General features: G+C 42.0%; 1 protein-coding gene across 1 annotated transcript; it reads left to right on the top strand.

Annotated features, from left to right (window-relative positions):
* Positions 1-26,258, top strand: MAL2 (mal, T cell differentiation protein 2). The gene is made up of 4 exons (XM_007423342.2): positions 1-524; positions 14,825-14,995; positions 19,409-19,585; positions 23,081-26,258. The coding sequence occupies exons 1-4, from the start codon at positions 387-389 to the stop codon at positions 23,150-23,152; spliced, it is 558 nt and encodes a 185-aa protein (XP_007423404.1). The 5' UTR covers positions 1-386; the 3' UTR covers positions 23,153-26,258.
* Positions 26,259-27,955: the final 1,697 nt, after the last annotated feature.

The following is a 27,955-nucleotide window of genomic DNA, read 5'->3' as shown; positions in this document are numbered from 1 at the left end:
CGGAGCCTCGACTAAGCGCTCCCCCGTCACGTGCGGGTCACCTTACCCAGCGCCGGGCAGCATTTTGTGCTCCCAATCGCCCTGCCGTTGTTGTCGTCGTCGTTGGGCAACAGCGGCGGCCGTGAGAAAGGCTGCAGGGGAGGCGGCTGGCAGTCCGGAACTCGAAGGCGCAGGAAGGTGGGCGCGCAGGCCGCCCCGCGAGCTGGGAAGGGGCGGGCGGCGGGCGGCGCCCGACCAGCGCACCCGCCTCTCCCCCTTCCCGCCCTGCCGCCACCTGCAGCTTCGGCTTCCTCCGCCTGGCGTAACTCTCGCCTTACCTGGCGAGGCCACGTCAGGGGCTCGGGCTCCGCTCCCGCCGCGGCCAGACGCTCGGCTCCCTCCGCACCATGATCTCTGCCCGGGGCGGAGGCTCCATGCCTCCGCCGCCCAACGCCACTGCCTACTACCCCCCGCCTCGCGTGAATCTGCCCTGCGGCGTGGAGATCCTTCGCACTTACTCGGGGGCCTTCATCTGCCTGGAGATCGTGAGTGCCGGGGGCGGGAGGAGGGAGCGGGGGGAACCGCGGGCGGCAACAGGTGGCGGAGTTTCTTCCCGGCCAGGCAGCTCCCGCGCCTCGGCCGCCTCTTTAGCGGGATGTGGGAGGGGAGGGTCCTCTCTTCCCAAGGCTCGCGTCTAGGACAGCCCTCGCTTGTTTGCCTTTTTTGGCCGAGTCCCCCTAAAAACAATCAAAGCAATCAGCTGGTTGAAGGACCGGATCTGGTAGGTAGCTGGGCAGATCGGGCAGAGTTGACTTCCGTGCTGGCAGAAAAGCTGAGTAGACACAGGTCGGTCTGCGAGCCCGATGCTGGGAGGCAAATACACCTGTTGGATTCTGCGGCTTGCATACAGCTGTCAGGTTCAGGAGAAGGAAGGAGCCCCTGTCCCTTAGTCCCAACTTCTGGCCACATCTTTCCCAAGCACTAGGTTCCTCAGTTCCTGTTTAAGGTGCATATTTTTCACCAAGGCCTTTACAATACTCCGTTTTTCCCCCTGTTATTTTTCTGGCAGCAATTGCATTTCCCGAAGTAAAGTAGGTTGTAAGTGTAGACCTTATTACAACCAGGATTGCATAACAGGTTAGGCTAAGCTAAAATAGGGTGGTTCTGGTCTAGCATGTTGTAGGTACCCAAATTTTCCTCAGCATGTGGTGTGAACATTAAGCCCTAACACAGTTCATTGATTTGATCATGGCATGTTATGTGAACACAGGAATTGAACACAGTTTTAGAGTTTAGATTAATGTGCGAATCCCCTTCATTGGCTTCTCCTTTGTTATTTGTTTGTCCATTAGAGCCTCAGCTTCCCCTTTGGTTCCTCCTTATCCAAAGCCTTAGTTAAAAGCTTCCCACCCTTTCATTTAATTATGCATTTCCTTTGCCTCTCAATTTGAAGAGATTGGGTAATTTAGTCTAGTTGTATATAACTAGCTTTCTAGACTCTCAAGCAGAGTTCCCTGCCTGCCTCTGTCCCTGAGGAACTTTAGCTCCAGAAGCCGAGATGAGACAACGTACACACAGAGCATCTTCTCTTCAGTTCAGTTTTATGACTCTTCCCTTAGCAGCTAGTTTGTACTTCTTATTCAGCTTTTTCTACAGCACCACACCCTTTCTTTTCAAGATCAGCTGGTTTTGTTTCCAAACCAGGCACAAAAAGTGTTGTGGTGATGACAGCCGATCATGTGCCACTAAAGCCAAAAGTCAGTTCAGGGGGAGAGTTGTCATCATTTCTCTCCAATAAGGTTCCTAAAATTCCTGTGACACCGGTACGATGTGCAGAAATCTCAGAATACGTGATTTCCTCATCAGGGAGAGGACTGTGTTTAAAGAAAGATCACTTGCTGGATTTCAAGCTCCTGGGCTGCCAGTGAACCAGAAGATCCTTGCTGGGAACCAAGCTGGCAATATTTTCCTGTATTCTAATCTCTGTATTTCTCCTACACCTTTCTCAAGCACGCCTATGTTGCTGAAACTGCTCTGTTATTACTCCTCCAACCGCTTCCTGCCTGCCTGCCTGCTCGCTCCTATCTGAATGGCATTCTTCCTGCTGCTCTTTGCAGAGACAGGATCGGGGTGCACTAAGGATAAGCTTGGCAAAAGATAACAGAGAAATCCCAAGAGTCATCTGAATACCTCATAGCAGCCCAATTGGCAAAGAGAAAAGTCCCATCGTCACCCCACCTGTGGGACTGGCCACAGCCTCTGCTGACTTTGTCTTCACTGGCAGGTGACCTTAAGGCTGTGTTGTCCAAACTTGGCCACTTTAAGATGACTGGACTTCAACTCCCAGAATTCCCCAGCCAGCCATGCTGGAGGGAATTCTGGAGTTGAAGTCCACTCATCTTAATGTGGCCAAGTTTGGACAACACTGCCTTAAGGGAACGTGCAACCTTAAGGGAATGTCATAATGCCTAGCTCCCCTCTTATATGATGCCATGATTTGTTTAACCATGATTTAGTACAGGAATGATCAACATGGTCTTCACACAGCCCCCTGCATCTGGAGATGGTGTCGCATAGGTTCAACAGCAGAGTGGCCAAATTACTCCTCCTCTCCTAAAAAAAAAAAAAAAAAATTGTCATAAAAGTGAAAAAGATGTCTTCAGGCTGTTTTAAAAGTAGCTTGCCTCCTGCTCTTCAAGGCCTCCAGAGAAACCCTACAACAGTTGGTCCCAACCCTTCCCATGACATCGCAGCATGAATGGGTTGCTTTCTGCAGCCATCTGGAAGTTGCAGAGACTCCCAACCAGAGTCTTTTGCCAACGTGTTGAACAAGAGGCTCTCCAGTCACAGACGATAGGTGGGGAGGACAAAGCACCAAAGTTTTTTATTTGGTGGTCTGGAAAACAGACATCCTGTTTCTCTCAGTTGCTTTTTCCTGGAACCAAGTTAGTGGAGGAAAGTGAGAATGATTTATGCTGCTAGGTAACCGTGTGCAAGCCTGTCCTCTCACAGGTCTTCCTCAAACATTTTCCTACCTGTCATTGCTTACATAAGATAGAACTGCGGCTCTTGAAACATCTTCATTAGCTCCTCCACCCTGGAGGCACAACCGAACTGCTGGGAGTGATTCCTTCCTTGGTGCCCCTTTCCACATTGTCTCATCACCCTGCACGATCACAGTGTTAAATATTATTAAACTTTTTTTTTTTTTTAAAACAAGGAGCTCTGATAAACTCCCCAAGAGGATTCTGCAAGCCTCCTCTAGCACAACCCTGCTACTGATCCCACGGAGTTGGGCCCCTTGGCCTTCCCTCCAGATGTTATTTTATAGAATAAACCACAACTAGCTGGCTTTGTACAACATCCTGAGCGAAAACCGAACAAGACACATTTGGATTTGCACAGTTTGCTCAGCAGCTGGGTTCACGCAACCCTCTAAGCTATTATTACTACTACTACTATTACCACTATTATTATTATTTTATTAAATTTAGACGCCACCCTAGCTGCAAGGGACTGTGGACATCTTACCCTTTGAAAAGTAAAGACAATAAAATAAAGAGAGGAAATCATGTCATATGGAAAAAAAAAAAAACACCATAACAGACCAAAAAATAACTAACAGAGGCTCAACATTCACCCTTCCCTAAAATCAGTGAAACCAGTTAGGTTTTCAGGGACCTTCAGAATATCCATCAGGGTGGGAGCCCCATGGATCTCTGGGGGAATACTGTTCCGGAGGGCAGGCACCGTGACCGAGAAGGCCTACTTCCTAGATGCTGATAAATGAAGGAATGTGGAGTGCATCCACTATGCCAGATCTTACAGAAACTATCGGAGTTAGGCAATCCTTCAAATAAGCAGGTCTAATGCCATAAGGAGCTTTATATGTGATATGCCAGCATTTTGAATTGCATCCTGGAAGCCAGTTAGTGACCAGTGCAGCTCACAGAGCAGTGGTGACAAATGCGCATATCATATCCTGCCCATCGTTGCCTGCATTGCTGCATTCTGGACCAGCTGTAACTTCCAAATGGTCTTCAAGGACAGCCCTGTTGAGAGGGTATTGCAATACAGGTAGTCCTTGACTTATGACCATTTGTTCAGTGACAGTTCAAAGGTATGAATATGCTGAAAAAAGTGACTTACGACTGGTACCTGAAGTTACGCTGTTGCAGCACCCCTGCATCACATGATCAAAATTCAGGCACTTGGCAGTCTATCCACACAGGGATGGATGAAACGGCCACAGGGGCGCTTCAACTCCCCCCACCCACCTATCTCTCTTCCATCTATGCACTTTGCCCCCCTGCTGCCCTGTGTTCTGCTGCCCCAGCTAACCTTCACTGTCTTCTTGCTCTCGCTGCTGACGAGGGATGCCTGGCCTTTGGTTTTGGTTTTGATTTGGTTTTGAAGCACGAAGCAAAAGCCAAAAGCCCAGCCCAGCCCCTGTCAGTGAGGGTGATGGAGTGCAGGGTGGTGAGGGCGACTATGGCTGGGACTGGGCTGGGGCAGCTGCGTCTTCCTGGGGTGTGGCAAGCAGCCCCAGAGCCACACAGATCTGGGGCTGGTTGCCGCCCCCAAGGAAGGTTGCAGGACACCCAAAAGAGCAGAGTTGTGGGGGAGCTGGAGCTGAACCTTACTGAGGCTGAGGGCTGGAAAAGCTCGGAATGGCTTGGATTGGGGTGGGCACTCGCTTAATGATCCATGATGCTCAATTAATGACGGCAGTGGGGAGTGCTGGGATTGCAGTCTCTAAGTGGTGCGGTCACGTGATGTCTTGCTTTACAACTGCATTGCTTAGCGGCAGAAATTCTGGTCCCAAGTGTGGTCGTAAGTCGAGGACTACTTGTTTGTTTGTTTGTGAGTTAAACTAGGGTCTATATTCTAATGATATGCTAAAGTTGATTAGTTTTGATTTGTTGGATTTTTAATGGCTTGGTTGGAAAAACCCATCCCATTTAATTAGCTTATCATTCAGAGTATTGTGCAAACCCAGAAAATGAATTAGCTCAGTAACCAAGTTAAGGATATTATGCAAACCCAAGTCTCTTAACTAAATGGATAGTATATATTGCTGCTATCATTTGTGTCTGTTTGCTATTAAAATATGCTATTTTATTGCAGGACAGATTCATTTAGTTGATTATTGGGGAAGGGGGATTAATGTGAAGAGAGGGATAACAAGAACCCATTTAAAACAATTTTTTTTTTTTTATTCTTCCAACCTAATAGAATGTGGAAATAAATTATGTAAATAGGCTTGGGACTTTCTTTGTCCACCTGTCAACAAAATAACTCTCTAAAATAGAACAGAATGGGGCTGAAGTTGATATGGTCGGAAAAGCCTTCAAAAGAAAAAAAGAGTCTGAAAATGAACTGGAACAGGCTAAAGGCTATAGGGAAAAAAAATCAGAAAATGTTTCCCCAGTGGCAGAAGTAATTTGCCAGTTTTATTTTTATTTATTTTTTTAAAATTTATTTCTACAGTTTATAGGCTGCCTGGCTGCCCATGACTCTGGACAGCTTACATTAATTTAAAAAAAAAAGTACAGAGGCACCAAAAAAAAATCATGAACAGCCCTAGAAGCAACCTAAAGCCAAAGGAAGTACATCCAACAGAGCTTGGGAGAATAACCAGGTCTTCGCTAGCTTCTGGAGCGTCATCAGGGTAGGAAACATCTGGATCTCCGGGAGGGATGTCATTCCAGAGGGCAGGCAGCGCCACAGAGAAGGCAGTAGCTAGTAATGTTGATGACTTCTCCATTCTAAGCCTCCCTCCCGCCTCCTTCCTGGTCACATGACACAGAGCAGCATATATATATATATATATATATATATATATAATCTGATCCATGCTTCCCAGCACACACATACATGCCCATACAGTAGTAACACTATAGGAGAACAGGAACACACACACGCAGAGGCGTAACACGTTGCTTTGTTATGTAGAATATAATAACTACCCATGGCCACTTCTCGTAAAGGGATTTGAAATAATTATAAGAAATAATGTTCCTTATCTTTTGATGGTGGTTTTGTTTCCTTTTGTTTTTTAACCAAGCAAAACCAATGATGGTTACTGCAGTGTGTGATCCCAGTCACTGGTTTAGGAGTAAATCACCTATTTATACAATATCGATATAATTTGTATCTTGCTTTGGATGCTACAGTGTTTTAATTTCTTAGACACAAAGACAGTGAATTGGCATGAAGAAGTGAAATTAAGTGGCTTCTGTGTATTCCTCTCTGTTTACCTGCAAGATTACCCAGTGACATCTTCTGGTGTAAAAGTAAGGCTACAGAAGCAATGCAGCTGGGAATTACTCTTTTGAATACAATGGGGCTTAGGAAATAAGGATGAAATGTTGCTGGCTATACCCAGAAATTTTTCAGAATCAGTGCATTAAGAGCAATGCAACACTCCTCCCAGGAATCAAAAGTAAATTTCCTTCTTATTCGGCTTGCAGGGCAGTAAATATGAGTAAATTATAGTTAGAGGGGGGGAAATGCATGTAATATATGATCATGTAAGTCAGGAGATGATCCAGATGCTGGAGAGGACTTCTTAAATTCCAGATTGGATGGCCAGAAGCAAACCACAAAGGCTCCTATCTCTTTAACCATTCTCTGAAAGAGTTAAATTCAGCCAATGGGACATTTATCACCACTTCAAAACTTTTAAAGAGGCAGGACTTCTGCCCTGGTTTGTTAATGGCATAGATCTTTCTTTAATAGAGGGCTGGGCAAAAGAGGGTTGAAAGCCCCTTTCCCTCTGTTGGAGCTCTGTAGAGGATGGACTCAGAATGAAAATTCGCGGACACTTTCATTGTATCTCTAATGGCCTATTTTTTTTTCCTCCCCAAGCAGTGAGCTGAAGGGAGGGAATAGATAGCTCTTATTAGAGATCTGGTTTTCTCTCTCTGGGTGAGAGTAGCACAAAGAGTCAGGGTTGCCAATGCCTACCTTAATGTACGATTTCATGAGGGTTACCATATCTGGGCTGCAAAAATCCAAATAACCACTAAATGGCAGCAAAGGGTTAGTTTTCGGTACCTCTTTGCTGCTTTAGATAATCAAAAAATATAACAGTTCCCTGTTAGGACCTCCTTCTTGATGTCCAACCAAAATTGACTTCTTGGAATTCAAAACCATTGTTTCTTGTCCTGTTTTCTGGAACAACCCTGAACATTTCTGCCCTGTTTTCTATCTGGCAGTTCTTCAAATATTTGAAGATACCATGTCTCCCTGAAGTCTTGTCTCCTGCAGGCTAAACATACCCAACACCTCCAATTGTCCCTCTTTAAGTTTTTCCTTGTAGTCTCTTATCATCTTAATGCTTGTTTGTTATCAATACACTGTACTCCTAAATACAGGCTTGGATTACTTCTGCTTTTTTTGCACCTGCATCACAAGCCTTGCAGGGCTTGACATACACTCATTTTCATTTTTTCACTTTGTTTTTTCTTCCATGTCCACTTTTTCTCAAAATCCACTAACAGAAAATGGCCTGTCCTACATTCAAAAACTCTCATCTCCCTTGTATCCTTCATTAACTTTTTTCGTTTTTCATCAAAACAATCAGATCAATCATGCCTTTAGATTTATATTCATTCCTTTGTCCTATGTACATATGAATATATTAAACCATATATTTGAAATGACCTTTTTCTAAACAGATATTTGCCATTCTCTATACTCATTCATTCTTATATTCTCCAAATGATCCAATCATCTTCTGTATTCTCTTGTCTCGTTCCCACACACCCATTCATGTCACCTAACAAAATACTTTTCCCCCTGAATTCAGTTCATTCAGAAGGCCGCCCAGAGAACTCATTTCTGGTTCTTCCATTATCATCCTTCACTGGAGCATAAAATGCAACTGTCACCAACTTGTGGATTCCTACTTTCATACAAACCTACAACAAAGTGTCCCTTTTTGTGAGATGGGTGGTATCTAAATTTGAAAAATAAATAAATAAATATGTTACATATACTCGGATATATACTTGAGTTCTTTCATTCATAATTAAAGTTACATCTTCACTTCCCTGCATGTATTCATCAAATCCACTCCACAGAATTAGACCACTTCTATATCCTTCCCTTCTATCTTAGTTTTACAGACACACATCCATCTTCCTTTCCTTTCGTCTCCTCTCATCTCATCTCCTCTCCTCTTCTGATCCATGATCTTTAGTATTTACTCTCCTTGCCCTGCAAGTGACAGTCTTCCATATGCTGTGGTCATCACCAGTTGAGTCCATAGATCATGAATTCTGCCATCCATCACAGCTTTGGGCAATTAAGGCTTTTACGTAATGCTTTTTATTAAGATAGGGAAGGTGTAGACAAGGTTCCTAGTCCTCGGGATTATTATCATTATCATCCAAAGAGTGAGAAAATTGTTAAAGGCAAAATTGAACACTGGAAGCACCTTCAAAGCCATCAATATCTGGGCCGTGCCTGTTATACGAGACACTGCTGGAGTTATTAACTGGACACAAGCTGAACTGGACAGTTTGGACCAAAAAACAAGAAAACTCTTGACTATTCACTATGCATTACGTCCCCGTAGTGATATTGACAGATTATACTGCCCTGCAGAAATGGAGACAGAAGTTTACTTCAAGTCAAAGAAACTGTCAAAGAAACAAAGCATGCATTGGCTGATTATGTAAAAGACAGCCAAGAACAAGCACTGATGCAAGTTAAAAATTGGAACTTACTGAATGTACAGGAAACAAGGCATGAATATCGAAATAATGTAATAAAAACATGAACAGAATGCTGGCAAGGAAAAGCATTACGTGGTCAATTTCTACTAAAGATTGAGGGGAAGGTGGATAAAGATAAAACCTGGCAATGGCTTACAACATTAAAAAAAGAAACAAAAGGCTTGATTTTGGCCGCTCAAGAGCAAGCTATTTCAAACTAATGCAGTCAAGGCCAGAATTGAAAAATCATCAAATGATTCAAAGTGCAGATTGTGCAAAGAAGCAGAAGAAACAGTAGGTCATATACTCAGCTCATGCAAGATTGCACAAACTGATTATAAACAACAACATAACACAGTCACCAAAATGATTCACTGGAACATCTGTAAAAATTATCATGTGCCAGTAATGAAAAATTGGTCGGAAAACATAGTTGAAAAAGCAGCTGAAAATGAGCAGGTTAAAATATTGTGGGATTTCCAAATACAAACTGATTAAGTCTTGGTGCATAACACACCAAATTTAACTGGGGTTGAAAAGAAGAAAGTGTGGATAATTGATGTGGCAATACCAGGGGATAGTAGAACAGAAGTCAAAGAATTGGAGAAGATCATAAAGTATCAAGATCTGAAAATTGAAGTTGGAAGGTTATGGCATGTAATCAAAAGAGTGTTGACTGGCAGGGCCCAGAAGTAGAGCCTTCTCTGCCGTTGCCCCTGCCCTATGGAATACTTCCCCCAGAGGTGAGATGGGCCCCTATTCTCCCGACCTTCTGGAAAGGAGTGAAGACCTGGCTCTGCCAACTCCTGTTGGGGGAGAAGTGGGGCAAGCAACCCTGGGGGTGGCTGGCACCTTGAAGATGCTCCCGTAACCTTTATTTACCATCACTATCTCAGAATACATTATTTATGTATGAACATGGGTTTTTTTATTGTATTTTAATTAATATTTACTGTATTCTTGTTTTACTGTAAGCCACCCAGAGTCGCTCTTGAGAGATGGGCGGTGACTAAATTTGAAATATAAAAATAAATAAATAAAGCATCAGCGGTGGTCCCAGTGGTTATCGGCACACTGGTGCTATTTCAAAAAACCTTGGACGGCACTTAGAAAATCTGCGCGTTGACAGAATTTCCCTCTGTAAATTTTAAAAGGCCACACTGCTTGGATCTGCACATATAGTATACTACACCGATGCATTATGACATCCTAGGTTCTTGGGAAGAACTTGATGCAAATGAAGAACAACACCAGCTAAACCACTGGCAACATGTGATTTCATGCTGATGTGTTATTTATTTATTTATTTATTTATTTATTTATTTAAATTATATGCAGCCCTCTTGCTTTGGCACTGAGAAGGTCTGCTTACTGGTCATTGAAGACATCTTTACAATCTCAAGGCCAAATAGATCCTGCAGGAAAGTAGTGCTTTCTGCTGAAAAGTGTTGTAAATCCTCTATGTAAATGTTCTGTTTGTCATAGAAGAGGAGCCTGTGGGAGGTCAGTGACCTGCTGGGCTCCAGTTTGTCCACTGCAGAACTGCTCTCTCCTATCTACCATGGGTCTCAGTGCCTCGGCGCAACCATTTCTCCTTTAGCTGCTGGAAAGAGCAGTGTTTCCCCTGCAGCCAAAATTGTTGTCTCCTCCTCCTCCTCCTCTACTCAGAATACTGACTGTTCGGTATTCCTACAGGTAATATCTGGTGCCTCCATCCATGATGATCCCTGCCTTTCCCTCTGTGCTTGCTAGAAAATGCTGTTGCTGCCCTCTCCTCATATTCATAGGGGTGGCAACAGTGCTCTCCAGCAGTGAGGAAGGGTAGAGATCACCATAGAGAGATGCAAAAAGATGTCTGTGCTTGGGGGGAGAGAGAGCCAGTAGTGAAGAAGAGTTCCCTCATCTGTTCCTGGCTGCCCGCACAGCAGCAGAAACCATTGACCCAGTCCTTGTATGAGACCAGCAACTTTGCTACCCTTGTATTCCTTTTGAGTACAGGAAGAAGGCCCATCACCAGAAGACTGGGGAAGAGACTTAGTCACATGTGTGCCAGCATTTACAGTAGGAAAGTACTGGTCAGTTTAGGCCCATTTTGGCCAGGATGCCACAAGTGCAACAACAGCCCTATTTTACACAAAGCGTGCTCACTGTGTTCTATGCAAGCTCCACTTTCTAATCTAGATACAACCTTGCCTATGTCCCACCAAGTGAGATATATGTAGTGTCCTAACTCACATGTATAGTGGGACTGCATTTGAAAGGGGGTCTTAAGAGACACAATCTCTTCCGCTACACCCACCTCCACATTAGAGTGGTTTCTTTGGGGCTTCCACATTCAGCCACTCCACTGTCCCTTCTGTTCTGCTCCCTCAACTACATTTCCTCCATGTAATCCCAATGAATCAGGGATCACCAAAGTCCTCTTCAGATTATAAAAAGAGAAAATAATAAAATACAGGACAGCAGACATGCAGGTTCAGATACTTCCACGGCCTTCACATTCCATCAAACAAGCTTAAAGCTTTCCATGGGAATGCCATCCTGCACAATCAGGTCTCCCATATCTGTAGGAGATTGTGAGCATGTTCCACCAAATACACTTACAGCCTCCTTGTAGACTTTCATTATCCAGAAAGGGAGGTGAGAGCTGTTGTGGTTGGCAGCAGAGCTGGGGGGGGGGGGGGGGTTGTGTGTTTTAAATGCCTGCACCAGATTTTAGTGAATGGCTCCATAGTGTTGGGATGTTATCCATGTGATTTGGCAGCATTGCCTTAGCACAGGCAACACACCCTAACAAAGCTGTACTGCCATAGCTGAGAGACGCGAAGGACACATCCCAGTGGCTGAATCAACCGAAACTAAGTTCTCTTGCTTGTAGTGATTGGCACTGCAGCAGGAACTGGAATCATTGCTTATGTTGTCTTGGCAACTGGAATATGAATCATTACATGGACACAGAGGCATAGCTGTAAAAAATAACAGCAACGACTCTTCCATTTTGATGTAGCCCTCCAAAGTATTTCTATGTTTCTCTATTATATGTACTAACAGAGATGAGATGGATTACTTTCAGTCATTGCCTTTAGACCTCTGGTCCATTATGTACAGATGTCAGAGACTGAAGCTGAGTTCATCTGCATATGACATCTGTGCTGTAACATGATTTCTACTTCCATAAAATCTTTTTGTTTTCCCGTCAAAAAGACAGTCCTTCTACCTAGACAAACGTAATTAGGAAGAAATTCCATTGAATACAATGAGACTTGGAATATGTGGCTAATTTAAACATGGTTATTTGGCAAAAATAATTATTTAAGGTAGCATAGCAGTGGTTGGAGATAAATGTATGCTTCAAGTTGAAGGGATTTGTATTGTTGGATGACACGCAAGTTCTATGGAGAAGAAGCAACAGCAACAGTGGTTCCGTTTTGTATTTTCATTTTTAACCCATTTTTATTTTCATGGCCCAGCTAGGTGGGAACCCCTAGCCAAACTTTACTGATCTTCAAAAAACAATCTGGGATCAAACCAAGTTAGTATCTGGATGGGAGACCATCAGGAAGTCTTTGAGATGTAGGCTGCATTGGAGATTTGAAAAATCATCCCAAAAGTTGTTAATGGCAAACCACCTCTGTATTGTTGCCAAGACGACTACCTGAACATGTCCATGAGGTTACTAGAAGATGAGTTTGATTATATGTTATTTCATTGCCTTCCCTCAGTCTTGTGCTTATAACTTCATGTATACTTGCTTTCTCATCAACTGCTTCCCACAGCTCTGATTTGGTATCAGTTGTGATAAAATGTATGCATGTATGCTTAAAAATAAATCCCACTGGATATAATGGGATTTACTTCCCAGAAAAGGGGTATATGATACAGTCTTAAACTTCCAAAAGACCAAATCGTCCTGAATATTGATTCCAAATTTTGACCTAACTACTGCTTACGTGATGTTGACAGGTATGTTGACAGTTCTCCCTCATGCTGGAAGTGACCTTATGTGGAATTTAGGACAAATACACAACATACTCATATGCTTTTTGGGGTATTTTGTTGAAACAGACCAGTTTTATTGTGTTTTCATATTTTGGGGTAGTGCATTGCCAAAGCAGACACTAGGCCTTTAAAGAAGCACAAGTAGATTGATCCATACTGTTCTGTGACTGCCATGACAATAGAATGAAATGTGTTTAATGACCTGGAAGAATTATTAGCTGCTTCTCAAATAGCTGAATAATATAAGAAATTGAAATACATTCCTGTGCAAGTCTAAAATAGTCCCATTATGACCAGTGGAATCTTATTCCCAGATAAATGGGTATCACATTGCAGCAGGGGAAGACATTCTCCCATGGGGATAAAATCATACTTAAAGTATATCCGATTAATTTCTCCATGACAGGGTAAAGAAGGACCAGTATAAAATTGACCTTTTTACCTAGGAGCAATGCCATTTTATTTTTAATTTCTTTTTTTCTGCCAGGCCATGTGGTGCTTTTAACACCTTGGTTAAAAAAAAAGAAAAAGAAATTCAATTGAGCATTCCTTTCCTGCCAAGTGACAGGAAAGGATTTACTACTGAATTACTCGCAGTCATTCTGCAATTAAAGATATGCAAACTCTGGAACCCACAAGATTATGTGCATATAATTACTTGCTGAGTAGTATTTGGTTTGGGGTTTTTTTTGGGGGGGGAGGGTTGCATGTATTTACCAAAAGACACATAGGTAGTCCTTGTTTAGTGACTGGCTCAGACAGTGACCATTCGCAGTTATGACAGTGATTAAAAAGTAACTTTGCAACCAGTCCTTGCGTTTATAACCTTTCCAGGTATATAAAGCAAAGGAAAGCTGAAGCAAGCACATTGGCAGTTTCATGTAGCAACCACTTCACTTAATGACTGAATTGCTGGTCCCAATTGTGGTCACTAAATGAGGACTACCTGTATTCACCAGAGCCCTGCTCAGTATGAGCATTTTTGTTATATTAAAAGAACTGACCAGCAACAACCCAATGAATTAGAGCCACTTTATTTCTATCACAACACTCTACAATCGAGTACCCTCCAGATGTGTTGAACTTCAACTCCCATAATTCCTAGCCAATATGGTCATTGGCCCCGCTGGCTACAGAGTGAGCTGAACACTCTGAAAAGATAACAGATTGCTGAAGGCATTCTGGCAAATGATAGCATTCTTAATGTCCAGATTTTGGGGGGGGGGGTGTAAATAGTGCAAGTCCTATTCAGGTATTCAAAAATCTGGAGCACTCCTGTTAAGACTGCAGGAGAGAAGCCAATGCTTTGATATGAGATACAACTTTGTCTCATTGGGAGTTGGGCAGCATATAAATTTGATGATGATGATGATTAACCTTCATAATGGCTTAGTTGGAAAACATTGATATAAATGTTCCCTCAGAAGTTTCTCACATGGAGATATCAGATGGGGCTTACAGGAAGTGCTCCAATTTATGATCATAGACCAAAGAAAGGAAGTAAAATACAGTAAAGCGTTAAATAAAAGGGATTCATACAAGAAAAAGAACAAATAAATATAAGCTGTAAGGCCAGATTCACACCCAGGTCTTCCAGTGCTGATTGCAGTTGAACAGAATTCAGCTTTTTATGAAGTTATCACTGAACTGATCCAATAAGTAACCCCAAATTTAACATCATCTGAACAGTGCTAGCAGGGGATACCACATGATGAATGCCCTGGATTTAAGAATGTGCACGTAGAACTCTTAAGAGCCTATGTTTCAGCCTTAAATTTTAAAAGTGCTTCATTATGAATGGATTGAGAGGAAGAGGAAAAGCAAGAAAGTCATGGCTGGACAACGTTGATGAGTCCCTGAAAAACAGAGAGATGAGGAATTTAAAGAATGAAAGATAAATGTATGAAGAGGTATGTGCATGTGATGAAAGCAAGGATGCGCTGCACGTATGGAGAGAATGAACGGTGTCAGTGTAGATGATGTTAATTCCTTTTTTTCCCTCTCTTGTCTTTATTTTTTAGCTTAGCATTTTTCCCGTATACTCTGCCTAACTTTGCCTGTCACAGAAAGGAATCGTGTGTATGTATGCTTCCTTACTTTTCCTTATATGTTGTATTTTACAGCTTTTTGGAGCATTTGTATGGATACTGGTTGCTGCTACAAAAGTTCCTTTGCCGCTGCTGCAGGGCTGGGTGATGTTTGTATCTGTGACGGCCTGTTTCACCTCCATCTCCTTCCTTTCGGTCTTTCTCTTCAGTTATCGAGAGAGAATTGCCATCGATTGGAACCGTCTGGTAAGCATTTAAAAGGCTGCAAGTTAAAAGCTGGGAAACGAATGTGCCAGTCCAGTGGCATTTCCAGGACTGGATTGGCACATTTCACAAAACTGCAGGGGGGTTGGTTTGGTTTTGGCATGCTGTGTTGTTTAACATATCCACTGTGTTCTGCAAACCATGGTTTATGGCTTAATGTGATGTTCGAATTCAACAGTTGCAGATTAGTAACCCAAACCATAATTAAATCTAACTATGGCTTGGGGCAATGTGTGGAGTCAATCAGTGTTTAAAAACGTGTCACAACTTCAACCTGATCCTCATATGTCAATCTTCTCCAACTGGGTATGCTGCAAGTATATTAGACCTAAGGAGTCTCAGGCATTCATCATGGAATGCTCCTTCCCCACAACTAGCTGGTCCAAGTATCCTGGGAGTTATGCAGTCTTGAAAAGTATTATGACCAGGATGCGTAAAATACTCCAGAAGAGTTGAAACATATAGTATATTTTGAGATAGAGCCATTTGTGGAACATTCCGAATGGTCCATTCTGAGAGTTTGCAACCAGACATCCCATGGTAGAACATTTGGCATACTCCTAGTTAAAATGACAATTCTCTGTCATAAATTGCAGTCCCAGGTCTCCTGGAGGATGCTGTCAGCCATTCAAGGTAGACCAGACTAGGAAACCAAAGTTATGAATGCTAATACTATTTTCATTATAAGGTTACAGTAACAGAATCTTGCAAGTCTGAATATACTTTCCCCCTTCCTCCCTTTATCTTCATGAGAACTAGGGAGAGTCATGTCTGAGACGTGTTCTCAAATTACATTTCTGCCTTGGATTCAGAATTCTTTTATCTGACCATTATCTTAGCTCTTCCTCCTATTCCCCAAAGTTCTTCCTTCTTCTCATTACAGATGCCAAGTTAGAGAAGATTCATATTTAGTCTTAGGCCGAACAATCAACGTACATGCTGAAACAGTGCTTTTGAAAATACTGTGTTAGTCTTGGATCTAGTACAGTGAATCAATGGGATTAACAGAGCAGATCCTCCTACTCTTAATAAAAGACAGCTGTTTTTTGTTTTTTAAAAAAAAACGTAGCTAGAAATGGTTTGTCACTGCCCAGTGTGTTGCTGTTAAGTATTGCAAATGAAAAAATCTACATGGCTGATGTAATAAGAATGGCTTACTAACGCATGTTCTGCACATACGTTTTACCTGTAGTGAAAGTTTTCTTGAATTACTGTTTTTGTGGGTATTGGGGAGACCACAGAAAGGACTGAAGGAAGCTGAGGCTACTTTTAAAAATGGCAGTTATAAGGAACTACTCAGGAAATTGCTGAGTATACAGGCCCAAATCCAAAAGAATTAACCATGCTATAAATCCAGAGGATGAGCAATTCCATTAATGTCATTGTGGCTTATTGATGTGTAATTGTTAACGTTGGTGCAAGCATTTGAACTTGTAAAGACGGAATTCGGGATGATTTACTTCTGTGTTCTTTTAATGCCATTGTTGTAGCTTCGGTTTTGTTTGTTTATTCTTGTTTGGGTTGAGTGGAAGCATTGCAAGAGCACCTTTGCTCTGGAAAGCTGTAAGCTCACAAGATAATTTAACCTTAATTCTGCCTTTGTTTGCACAGCAAACAAGGAAAGACCAATGCTCAGTATTAAAGTGAACAATGAAATTTAAAATGCCCCTGGTAAGGTCTGCTGTGTCATGAGCCTTTCAACGCTGGTTTGCCGAATTTTTGTTTTAAAAAATCCACATGAAAATCCATATGTATTGGCAGGTATATCGCTCCTGACATAATTTTCCCCCTATTTTGCAACTGTACCAAATGTTGGTATCAGTTTTCTTCTGTTGTCATGCATTCTTGTACATAATGGTATCCAAAGGATACCCTGATCCGTAGATTCCACTAATAGATGTTCAAGTTTGAGGAAAGAACTGCATTGGAAAAGGTAAAGATGTGGAAATTCTTAAGGCTAGCTTGGCTTTGGTTCCCATCTGTGGATCAGGAAATGCAAATTAGATAGACTTGTATTAAACTGAACAAATGTTTCTTCCTCTTCCTGGGCTTCATACAAAACATCCCTGTCTGCTGTAGGGTTTGTTGTGTTCAGAGATGAGACAGGAACTGTTTTGAGGGATACAACTGAAGTCAACATTCTGTTCACAATCATCCTCAGGCATTTACAGAACAACCAGTGAACCTCTACAGGACGCTCACCACTAGTTTTACTCATGATCTCTGGTATAAGCACATTTTGATCACCTTCTGGAAAAATCAATAGGTTGTGGGCCATCTAAACTCTCCATTTTTTCCTACTCTTTGCTTTCGGTTTTTTAAACCAGTTAGCAGTCAATGAAAAGACAGATCTTCTTCTTCTATGACGATAGGTTTACCCAAGATAAGAGAAAGTTCCTTATCAAGGGCTTTTTGAAACTCTAAGTCAGTGTTGTCCAAACTTGGCCACTTTAAGATGAGTGGACTTCAACTCTCAGAATTCCCCAGCCAGCTGGCTGGCTGGGGAATTCTGGGAGTTGAAGTCCACTCATCTTAAAGTGGCCAAGTTTGGACAACACTGTTCTAAGTATACAGGTCTGGGAAGTTTTATAGGCCTGGATAGGGATGTTCTGCAGCAGAATGTGTTCATATAATACATATAAGGAAGCCAGTTCACTGCAAAGGGGTTGCCATGCATTTGGGAGTATGTATGTATATGTAATATTTATGTGCATGTTCATGGATCAATGAAGGTCAAAGGAGATTGTGCTTCACGGTAGCCCAAGCACTGTGCATTAGGCCTTTCATAAGGTATTGAAGACCTAAATGTTCCCTCAGGCATTTGCGCTGGGAGATTAAATGAGCCATGATGGTAGATTTGTTGTTTTGGTCTTCACTGATTGAAAATAGAATGTTTTTAGACCCAATGGTATGTTTTATTGTTTTTGTTGTTTTGGATTATTATTTTCTGTATTATTTCTTGGCTTTGGGATTTCAATCCTCTGTGCACTGCCTAGAGTCTCTCTTGTGAGATGGGAAGCTCTATAAATTGTTTAAATAAATAAAATACATTTTTATTGATGTATTTTTATTGATTGATTGATTGATTGATTGATTTTTATTGATAGGGGCCTATCCTGTCATTCAAAATAGGGAGAACTGATCACTTAAATAAAGTGCTAGTTTGGTGTAGTAGTTAAAGGCACAGGTCTAGAAACCAGGAGGCCATGAGATCTACTCCTGCTTTAGACACAAAGCCAGCTGGGTGACTTTGGGCCAGTCACTCTCTCTTAGCCTTAGAAAGAAGAAGGAAATAGCAACCCACTTCTGAAAAGGTTGCCAGAAAACTACAGTGGGTTGTCCAGGCAGTCTCCAGGAGTCAAGACTGGACATGCACACAAACCCCAGTTAAATAGGGATGTGGGCAGCAGCTGTTCTTCTGTGGGAGATGTTAGATGGGAAGAAGTTAGATGGGTAGACTTAAGGACCTCTTGTTATTAAGAACATGGCATCTGCTCTAAGCTTGCCTCAACAGTGTGTCATGTTTCCTTGATTCAGCCTTTGGGAACCACAGGCAGAAGGGAGAACAGCAGGGTCACTCTGAGAGTGATAATATTACATCATGCATTCCTTTTAATAGAAAGCATGTCTCAGCAGGTCACTACTAATGCCCATCTTTGGCCCCTAAAGCTAAGCATGGTCATGCCTGGTTAGTAGTTGCATGGCAGGACCTCAGAAATGACAGAGCTATAGACCAGAAGATCAGAACAACATCCTGGAAGAAATCAATACCATCTGAACTGTCTATATTAAATATTCAATACCATCTGAACTGTCTATATTAAACATTGTGAGATGAATGGGGTTTCAAAATAAGGAAAAGCATTGGATACAGGAATAGTACTATGGATACGGAAGGATGTTTTAATTTTTATCCTAAGAAAGTCTTCTACAACCATCAACCCTGTGGATATGTTGGACTACAATTTCCATCATCCCTAGCTATCACAGCAATGTCTCTGGCTGAGAAAGGAATGTGTGTCCGAGGGAGGAGCGCCATGTTGGGGGTATAAAATGTCATACAAGCTCTAGTGTAGTATGATACCATCAGTCATGTGTGCTGATTTTTCTTTTATGCTTTTTCTTTTGTTTTGTTTTCTAATGTATTGTACATGGATTAAAATACAGAGGAATTAGGAAGAAATAAGTTCACATGAGTTTCTTTTTCAGACTCCTATGTAACCCTGTCCATCTTTGTAGTACTAGCCTCGAGGCAAAAAATTCTGCAAATTAATTCTGACTTTTATACATATAAGAGTGTTATGTGGAATATAATCCATTTTGCACAGCAAGTCATTTGATCCCTGCAAATGTTCAGTCTTCTCAATTTTTACTTTTACATTTTTGCTCCTCCAGGATTTCCTTTACCACGCAGCTGTCTTTGTCTTCTACTTTGGGACCTTCTTACTGCAAACTGCCACAACATCTTTGCACAGTCACCCCCTTAAGGTCACCTCCAATCTTGCCTCCAACATCACCACCTCTGGAGCGCTTCTAAATGACCATGAATATAATTTGAGCATAGCAGCTGCGGTAAGTATCATTTGGGGATGCTCTGGGGGTCAGCCAGGTTCGTAACAAATCTGACCATGTCTATGCTGAGAGCCTTTTCTCTTCCCGTTTCCTTTGTCTGTCTTCCTGGCATGGACTGACACGGAACTGGAACCTGTTGGTCCAGTCATCAGGTGGCTTTGACAGTAGAGTTAGATGGGAGGGCAGGTCCTTAGAGAGCAGCAAAACAGATTAATTGGCTCCCCAAAATCAGAAGTGCAGCCCTCCGAGCCCCTAAATTATTAACACATTCACTGTCTCTGATTTTATTTAAATTATATTTCCATTTAAATAAAATGAAGACCTGTCTTGACTTACTTTTGGGAATGTAACCCTGGGCATAAGACTTAGTGACCAAGAGTAGCCTTTGTCCTGTCAAATTTGTAAACCCCTGGCTGTGAAGGAGTCAAGATACTACAGAATATCTAGATCAGGGTTTCTCAACCTTGGCAACCTTAAGACATATGTAACCCAGAATTCCCCAGCCAGCAAAGAGTTCTAGTTGGGAGGAATCTGACTTGATTCAGCACCATTGCAGCTCATGATGCTAAATATCCTGATAGAACCAGTTCTTTCTTCTCCTCTGTGTCCAGATGTTATCTGCTCCTCAGCCTTGGAGTAAGCCCAACTTGGGTTCTGCTTAGACCATCCTCTCCCTCTTCAATATTGCTATTGCCTCAGCCCCTTGAACTTTGGCAACAAACCAGTAAGCTCAGACCACGTCAGGTGGACTGTCCACCTTTACCCAGGTGTCAATTCTGATTCACAGCATCTCTCCTGAGTTCCTCACTGCTTGCTGCCAGGAATCAGGAAAGATCAGAGAGATGGAATTTGAGGATGTCAATAAAATTAGACACCAGAGAATGCAGGGACCTTGTATGGAAGCCAGATTTGTCATCACCAATTCAGGTTCTCTCTCCAGAATGTTAAGTTGGTAGCTCCTCAATGGAAACAGATTGTCAAGAGACAATATATTGGTAAGCAGGTCTTGTAGTGTAGTGTCATAGGGTGATGAGCTTCTGTTCCTAGTTCCAGCCAGGCTAGCTTTTTTTCCACCCTCATTTAGGATTTCCAGAGATCTAGAGGTACCTCCTTTGATCCCCACTGGGCTCTAGGCTCCAACTGACTTTTTACATTTAAAAAAGCTTCTTTAAAAAAAATGGAACCTTGGCATGCTGCAAAGCTAAATTGCAGAATATCTTGGAGCCCAAACTGGATCTAAAGCCTTTCTTGGAAATTAGGAACGATGGGCAGATACAGCTTGGTGCTTAATTTGCAGGTGTTCCTGCTTGCCCAGAAAAAAGGATGAAGGTGAGCAGGGCTTGTAAGGAGCATCTTGTGGGAAGAGGAACTAGGAGAGGTGGGTGCCTTTCTCAGAAATTGGCACTTTGAAAGAGCTGTGTAATCCCCATAGGTTGAAGCTCAAGGAAGAAAATCTTCACTCATGCAGCAGTTCCACCCACAGAGTTCAGGCCTGGTATAGATCTAGATACGGTATATGCCTGCTTCTCCAATATCTGCCTGTTAAGTTTTTTTCTTAATATGGTACAGATGAAGACACAAAGACTGCATTTGTTTTCCCACAAAAACTGTTTTATTGTATAAAAATTAAACTATTCCTTACTTCTAAACTGAGTGCTAATTCTTTGCTTGTTTCTATTTTCTTATCTATCTTATTCTATTGTCTTCCTATTACTAGAAGTTTACAACTATTTCTATTTTATTTAATGTATGCATTTCTATCTCTGTGTCTATTCCTATGTTTGTAGCACTGTTTCTTAGCTCTTTAAAGCTTTCCTTTTCCCCCAGGACTTCAGCTCTTGTAGCCAGTCTCTCTCTGTTTGCATGTGAAAACCCTTTTCAGTCCTCTATAGACTTGCAAATGGGCTTTTCTCTCTCTCCCCCCCCACACACACATCCCAGGACTCACAGTGCCCTGTTTCTGGAGCTGGTTTCTGGAGCTCTGCACCTGGGCTGCATGCAGTGGCCTTGCTTGGGTTTGCAGACTCTGGCTCTTTCCCTCCCCTGACTTTGCAGAATTGCAGTTTTCTTTCACTGCCTGAAAGACTGCTGAAGTTGCTTGCATTTGGGTTGGAAGTTTCTCTTTCCCCCATCTCTGCTGCCTTTCTGGTTTAACTCCCTACCTGACACACCCACACCCATGCTTGCTTTCGGTTCCCTTGTATGAGACAAACTCTCCAATGAAGGAGAGGGTGGGGCTGTTTTAACCCTCCTTTCCAGGCAGCACCAAAATGCTGGATCCCGGGAGGGGAAAAAATGCCTGCTCACTCTGGTGGTGAGTTCACTCTTGCACGCTGCCCATTACCCTACCCAATCTTTGTGGAGCTCAGTAGGTGATAGCAGCACTACCAGACAGGAGGAAAGCACATCAGTAAGGCTAGGTGGTGGCTAGAAGTATTTCTTACCAGTTTGTTTCTGAGCCAGGATCAAAGAGACAACAGGCAATTGCATGAACTTAAGGTCCTTCACCCTTGAGCAAAAGGGTGTTCTTCACCCAAGAGCAAAAGCAGTGACAGCAAGCTGTTAGGTGGGCAGCCGCGCTTGACCTCCTCCTCTTGGCACAATATATACATTTCATTCAGCTCCTCCTTTAGAATACCACCCCTTATTCATTCACCCATTTCCAACCTCGAAATCATTCCATATTAGGAACTAACTTACTTCCTTCCTTCCTTCCTTCCTTCCTTCCTTCCTTCCTTCCTTCCTTCCTTCCTTCCTTCCTTCCTTGGGCCCTTGACTATTAACTAAACACCTTTTCCTTAGGAAAAACTGTCTTTGGAATGTACACCTTATCTTGCCTCTATGGGGACAGCTTTTTATCTATCAATATTAGAAAGGCCTCCAAGCTTACAGACTTAAAGAAGGAAACAGGACACAGAAATCCTTGATGAAAGTCCTAATGTTTCAATACTAAATATAAGTGTGTGTGTGTGTGTGTGTGTGTAAATACGAAATATGAAATGTATGTGAATGTAATTATATAAAATCTTCTATCATGGTGATCCCTCTGGCTGCCATGGAGTAGCCATCCTCCTCCCCGCTGCCATTTTGCAGAAGTGCCCACAACCTGTTCTCCACATTCTCTTCATCGGCACCCAAAGGCTGGGGAGTTCTGCTCTAACCATTGCATTGCAGCCTCCCTCTCTTAAGTATCCATGGTCTTCTGGGTTCCAAAGTAAACAAGTAGGTCTTTAGTGTTGGTTTTTTGCCCACCATGTGTATACTTGGAAGTAAAACTTTGTGACAAAAGATCACACCTCTCCTGTGCGCGCATGCTCTCTCCCCATGAAGTAAGCCAAATACAGACATTAACCTTAGGAAACATTGAAGGCTTCAAGAAGTGACGAACATGCACAATAGTAATTAGGGAACAAGCATTAAAAGCCAGCGCAACAGCCCATCTTGGATACAGATCTCATGTTTATTTCTCGTTCCATGCCTCCTTTTCTGTTGCAGATTTTTTCCTTTGTAACAACAGTGTGTTACGGATGCAGCACCACCCTTGCTTTAAGAAGATGGAAACTATAGCATCGGAAAGAGGCCGACAGCTCCGCTACATCCTAGCTGATGTTGGTACCTGTTCAAAGATCAAACAGAGTACAACTTCTCCATCAAAAGGATGTTTTGGAATACATCTGTAGTTTTTTTTTAAAACACTGAGAGATACACACCCAACCATGCCATAATTGTATACTCTCAGGGGTGGTGGTGGGGAAATCTGTGTTTATGTTGAGATTGTATCGAAGCTGCTATCTCAGTTCAGCAGCACCATTCACATGTCACAAAAGTGGGAGTAGTGTTTAGAACCAAGGTCTTGAAAACAGAAGGGATTATTATCAGTTTTGGGTGCCAGAAGATTCCTAGCTTGACAAGAAGTAGAAATAGCAATAGTGGCCTTTGCGTATACATTCATTCTTCAGTGAAAATAAGATACACATTTCTGTAAAAAAAACAAACACTCGTTTTCAGATGAAATCTTTTATTTTCTTCCCCACACAGTGCTTCAGAAATAACCCTCTGTCAACAGCAGGGTGGGTGACCAGGGCCCCAAGATACCAACCATCTTGTCAGGATTTTCTCATGTCCTACATTTTTCTCCTTCCTTTTTTCCCCAGGTTCTGTCCCCGTTGTAATATTTTAAATATGTCGGCTGTGCATGAGAAATAATATGCTGACAGTCTCAGCGCAGCTTAAGTTTTTACGTTGGTTTTCAGTTGCTGAGTTGATCTTCCCAAGAACATTGTGCTCTATAACTTACAGCCCCACTCATCCCACAGTATTATCATGCTGCCATTAGCAGACAATTGAATGTCGGTGCTCTGATGCTTATAGGAGAAATAAAAGGTCTTAGCAAACGTGTAATAAATCACATACACACAATCAAGAAAAATGTCTATAGGCATAATTAATAATGCAGTGCTTTTGGCTAAAACTTGCTTTATAGTCCACCATGCCCAACTCTCAGTAATTTCAGCAGGATTGACGTGAGTTGCCAAATTTCAGGATTTAATCATCCGTTCTTAGAGACAGAAGATAGTCTAGTTCTCAGAGTCATTCACTAGCTTCAGCTTGCAACTTTTGAGTCTTCAGCTAGGCAGTTGTATAATAGTATTATTTTAAAGTGCAAGGAATATATTCACTCCGCATTCTTAAATTTTAAAAAATGTGCATGATTTTTTTTAAGTTTCCTAATTCAGAAAAAAAAAATAGAATGTTTTTCCTGGATTTTTCATTTTTCTTTACAATTTTGGCTTTACCCCTTCCCCCTGAAAATATGTCTCTCATCTCTGCCTATCGTATTTTTATCTTTCAAGAATTGCAGCCTGGTGAATTGATGTTGGGGGTTTACCAGAGTTCTGGTAATCCAAAATGGGTTTCCTATCTGGGTTGTTAAGCCTTAGTAGCTTCGGGCGATGGATTAAGGCTTCTGTTCGTTTTATGCTGATGCTCATAGATAAGCTGGGCCATGTTGATCCTAAACTACCAACAAAAATGGAACTTTTCAGAAATACTGTATCTCCATCTTGAAAGAGTAATTTATAGCAGGAGAAAATATTTCATGTGTTTATGTTCTATCTAACCAGAATCTAGTTGTACCATTGTTAGGAAAAGATGTTTTCAGAAAATATTGTTGTGGCTTATACAAAAAAAAAAAAAATCTGGGAGCATGTCCATTAGCGAAATGACAAACTAATGTCATAATTCGTTTTCTCTTGGTGCAGTAAATCTGAGAAATGTTCAGGTAATGTGTTTAAAGTTTATGTGCTTATTCAAGGGAAACATGTCTTATTCAGAAGCTAGTTTTTACCTAAAAATTTGCTAGTGTGTTAAGTTCAGAAAATAGATGGATTGCCCATCCTATATGTAGTTCATTGATACAGGTTTTGCTTGTACAAATATTAAGAATCTGAAGTCCCTTTTTCTATCTGGCAAGTAAGAGAAAGCCTGCCTGCCTCCCTCCCTCCCTCCCTCCCCCAAACTTTTACTCTAAACTCACATTTTCTAATTTATCTTATAGACTCTTTTATTTATCATATTTAGATATAGAAGCCAAAGGCTTCTTGTTTTTATCTTAGCAAACCGACTAATATTACAGAATGCCTCTAATGCATTTGTGTTCCACTTAAGAAAATGTTTATGCTGAATTGTTCTGGAGATTTCTTGGCTTCCTCTGAACCTCAGTGCTTTTGCTATTTTATATCTGAGGTTATATGTTCTGTTTCATTTTTCAGAATGCAGGTTCTGGGGAACGATCATATAATTAGGTTATTGTTTGATACCTCCAATATAATGCGTTATTTTGTGGTGTGTTACTGTAAGTTGCTATCAGGGGCAGAAACCAAACTTGAGCTAGGAAAGAGCACTTAATAGCAGATCAGATCTTTTAATAGGATGCATATTGCTTGCAGTCTGGTTATGGAAGATCGATCCAAACTCAAGTCAGAAAGTGGCTTTATGTGCTGTTTTTCCTATTGCAAATATGAGTGATATTAAAGGGACCAAAATACATTTGGCAGTTGAAACTATTGTGTAATTCATGTCCAATGTCAAAAGAAGGCTTTGTCAGCAAAGCAAAATAAAACCTGTTTAGTTAAAAACAGGTTAGAACTGCTAGATGGGCAGTTTTGCCAGATAACACTTCAGCAGGCCTTAATACAGATGTTGTTACTACAACAAAGGTGGTATACTATAGTTCAAAATCTCTTAAACCTCAGCTCAGTTGTTTTACATTCCCTTTATGCTTTTACTGGAATCTGTCCCCAAACTGACCAAGCACCCTAGCAGGACATGCATCCTAGGTCCCATCAGATGGTGGTGTTTAGTTGTGGGACAGGCAGAGATAATTGGAGACAAGCAAATCCACAAATGACCAGACCCTCTGCCATGAAGAGCTTTATAGGTGACAACCAGCACCTTGAATTGCATCCAAAAACCTATTGGGAGACCGTGGTTCACAAGGAGTAGCGATACATGGGTGTATCAAGCTGTGCCCATAACTCTCCATGCTAACCCATTCTACACCAGCTGCAGCTTCCAATTAACATTTTAGGTGTGGACAATTTATCATATCAAAACTGGAAAGGCAGAAAAAGATTGGACATTTATATCATTAAAAGAACAGCAAAAAAGTTGACCAGATTGCCTGAAAATTCATTTCCTAGCTCCAATTTTTAATAGGAAAGTAGATGGAACCATGTACAGCCCATGATGCTCTGATGGGACCGGCTGGGATACAGAATACGAGGATTGTGAGAACCACCACCATCCATAAATATTGCTGTGAAGCCCAGAACCTGCTTCTCCACCATCAAACAAAAGATGGAGCTCTAACATTATCTGACAGTTTATTATCCTTATTCCATGTAATAGAAAGAGGGGGAGGGGAGGAACAGCTAGCATGTGGCCATCTTTGGCTGGTCTCAGAAGTTAAACAGAGTCAGTCCTGTTTAGCGTTTGGATAGGAATTCCAGGGCTTTGGCTAGACTGGAAAGTCATTTTTAAAAAGCCACCCTTCCCAGAAGACAGCAGTAGCATACCATTTCCATATTACTGCCAAGAAAACAGCATGGATTCAATAACCACTAGTCAGGATAGACTTGAAGTTATCTTATCTTTACTTTTTATAGAGCACCGGGGCCAAGGAGGTGAACTTTCATAGAGCTGTGCAACACTTTGAATTCAATCTCCCAAAGAGGCTTCTGTGGGCATGGAAGTACACAGGCAGACAAACATTTGTTTTTGAAGACTGAATTCAAAGCAGTGCACAGCCCTAAAAGCTCTAAAGAGTGTAAAGATTCACACTTGAGGAAGAGATAACCAAGGCCAAGCATGGCTAAAGCATAAGTTCTCTTTCCTCATTCAGTTCCTTAAGAATGACTCACCAATGAAAACACAAGACTTGAAAGCATTGGTCTTTCTACTCCCATACAGTTGCTCTCTGGCAGCTGAAGGAACGAAGTGGAACACAGTTGGCTGAAGACTATTCTGCCTTTCAGGAAAGCCTTTGACAGCCAGAAATAAACACCATTGTACTTCATGTCCCTTACCTCCAAATGTTGTCACTCTTCGCTGTTCTTCCTGAATCCCGTAGCTTTTCCCATCTGTAACAGGAGGCAGGAGGCAAGTTGAGTATGCCATAAAACCAGTCCTGGTCCACACTAAATTTCACTTACTGCCTCAAATGTGTGGCTTAGGGAGCGAGGCAGAATCTTCCTGAGGAGCTCACAAGCAGATGAATGATTGATTTAATCAATATATATGGCTTCCATCTCACAAATGTGACTCTGGGCTGCTAACAACACATTAAAACAATATTAGCAGAATAAAAAACCAGCAGTGGTCACCAAGAATGAACCCAATGGGGCAACAGACAGAAATCTCTCAATGGGCCATCTGACTGCCTGACCCACAGGCCCTTGAGCACATCCAGGTCCTCAGCACTTGCAGAAGGCCAGTAAAGCTGGGGCCCATTTGATTTCAGGGAGTATGATGCTCCAAAGGGTAGGTGCTGTGACAAGAAAAGACACACTGCTGAGGTCCCGTAAGATGACATTTTTTATTTGAAGGAACCCGGAGCATGCTCCTCCTGTTGGACCTACTTCCCTGAGTCCTATTTATGCTTGCAAACCAGAGGTTCCCAGCTTAGGTTAAAATTGCATAAATTAGGGCTATTCAATATATAGCAGATGATTGCTATATGGTAAGAGTTAGAGATTTCTGTACCTTTCCTGTTACTAAGTGGCCATCTGAATTTTTACAACCCACATTTGGTTGTGCTACATGAAATGCTAATCTTGCTGAAGTTTAGCAGGTCTGGAACTGCCTGGACGA

This window comes from Python bivittatus, unplaced genomic scaffold, assembly GCF_059951505.1.
Source record: "Python bivittatus isolate LINGU-HERP-01145 unplaced genomic scaffold, Pbiv_v1 ctg000590_np1212, whole genome shotgun sequence".
NCBI lineage: Eukaryota > Metazoa > Chordata > Lepidosauria > Squamata > Pythonidae > Python > Python bivittatus.
The sequence above is the reverse complement of the archived record's forward strand: the minus strand, read 5'-3'. Positions and strand labels throughout refer to the sequence as shown.

What these genes read in the sequence shown, in the direction of transcription:
- MAL2 (XM_007423342.2), top strand. Translation starts at nt 387, where the DNA reads ATGATCTCTGCCCGGGGCGGAGGCTCCATGCCTCCGCCGCCCAACGCC. An exon ending in CCTTCATCTGCCTGGAGATC is followed by an intron (nt 525 to 14,824) that starts GTGAGTGCCGGG and finishes TGTATTTTACAG; the next exon opens with CTTTTTGGAGCATTTGTATG. An exon ending in CCATCGATTGGAACCGTCTG is followed by an intron (nt 14,996 to 19,408) that starts GTAAGCATTTAA and finishes TTGCTCCTCCAG; the next exon opens with GATTTCCTTTACCACGCAGC.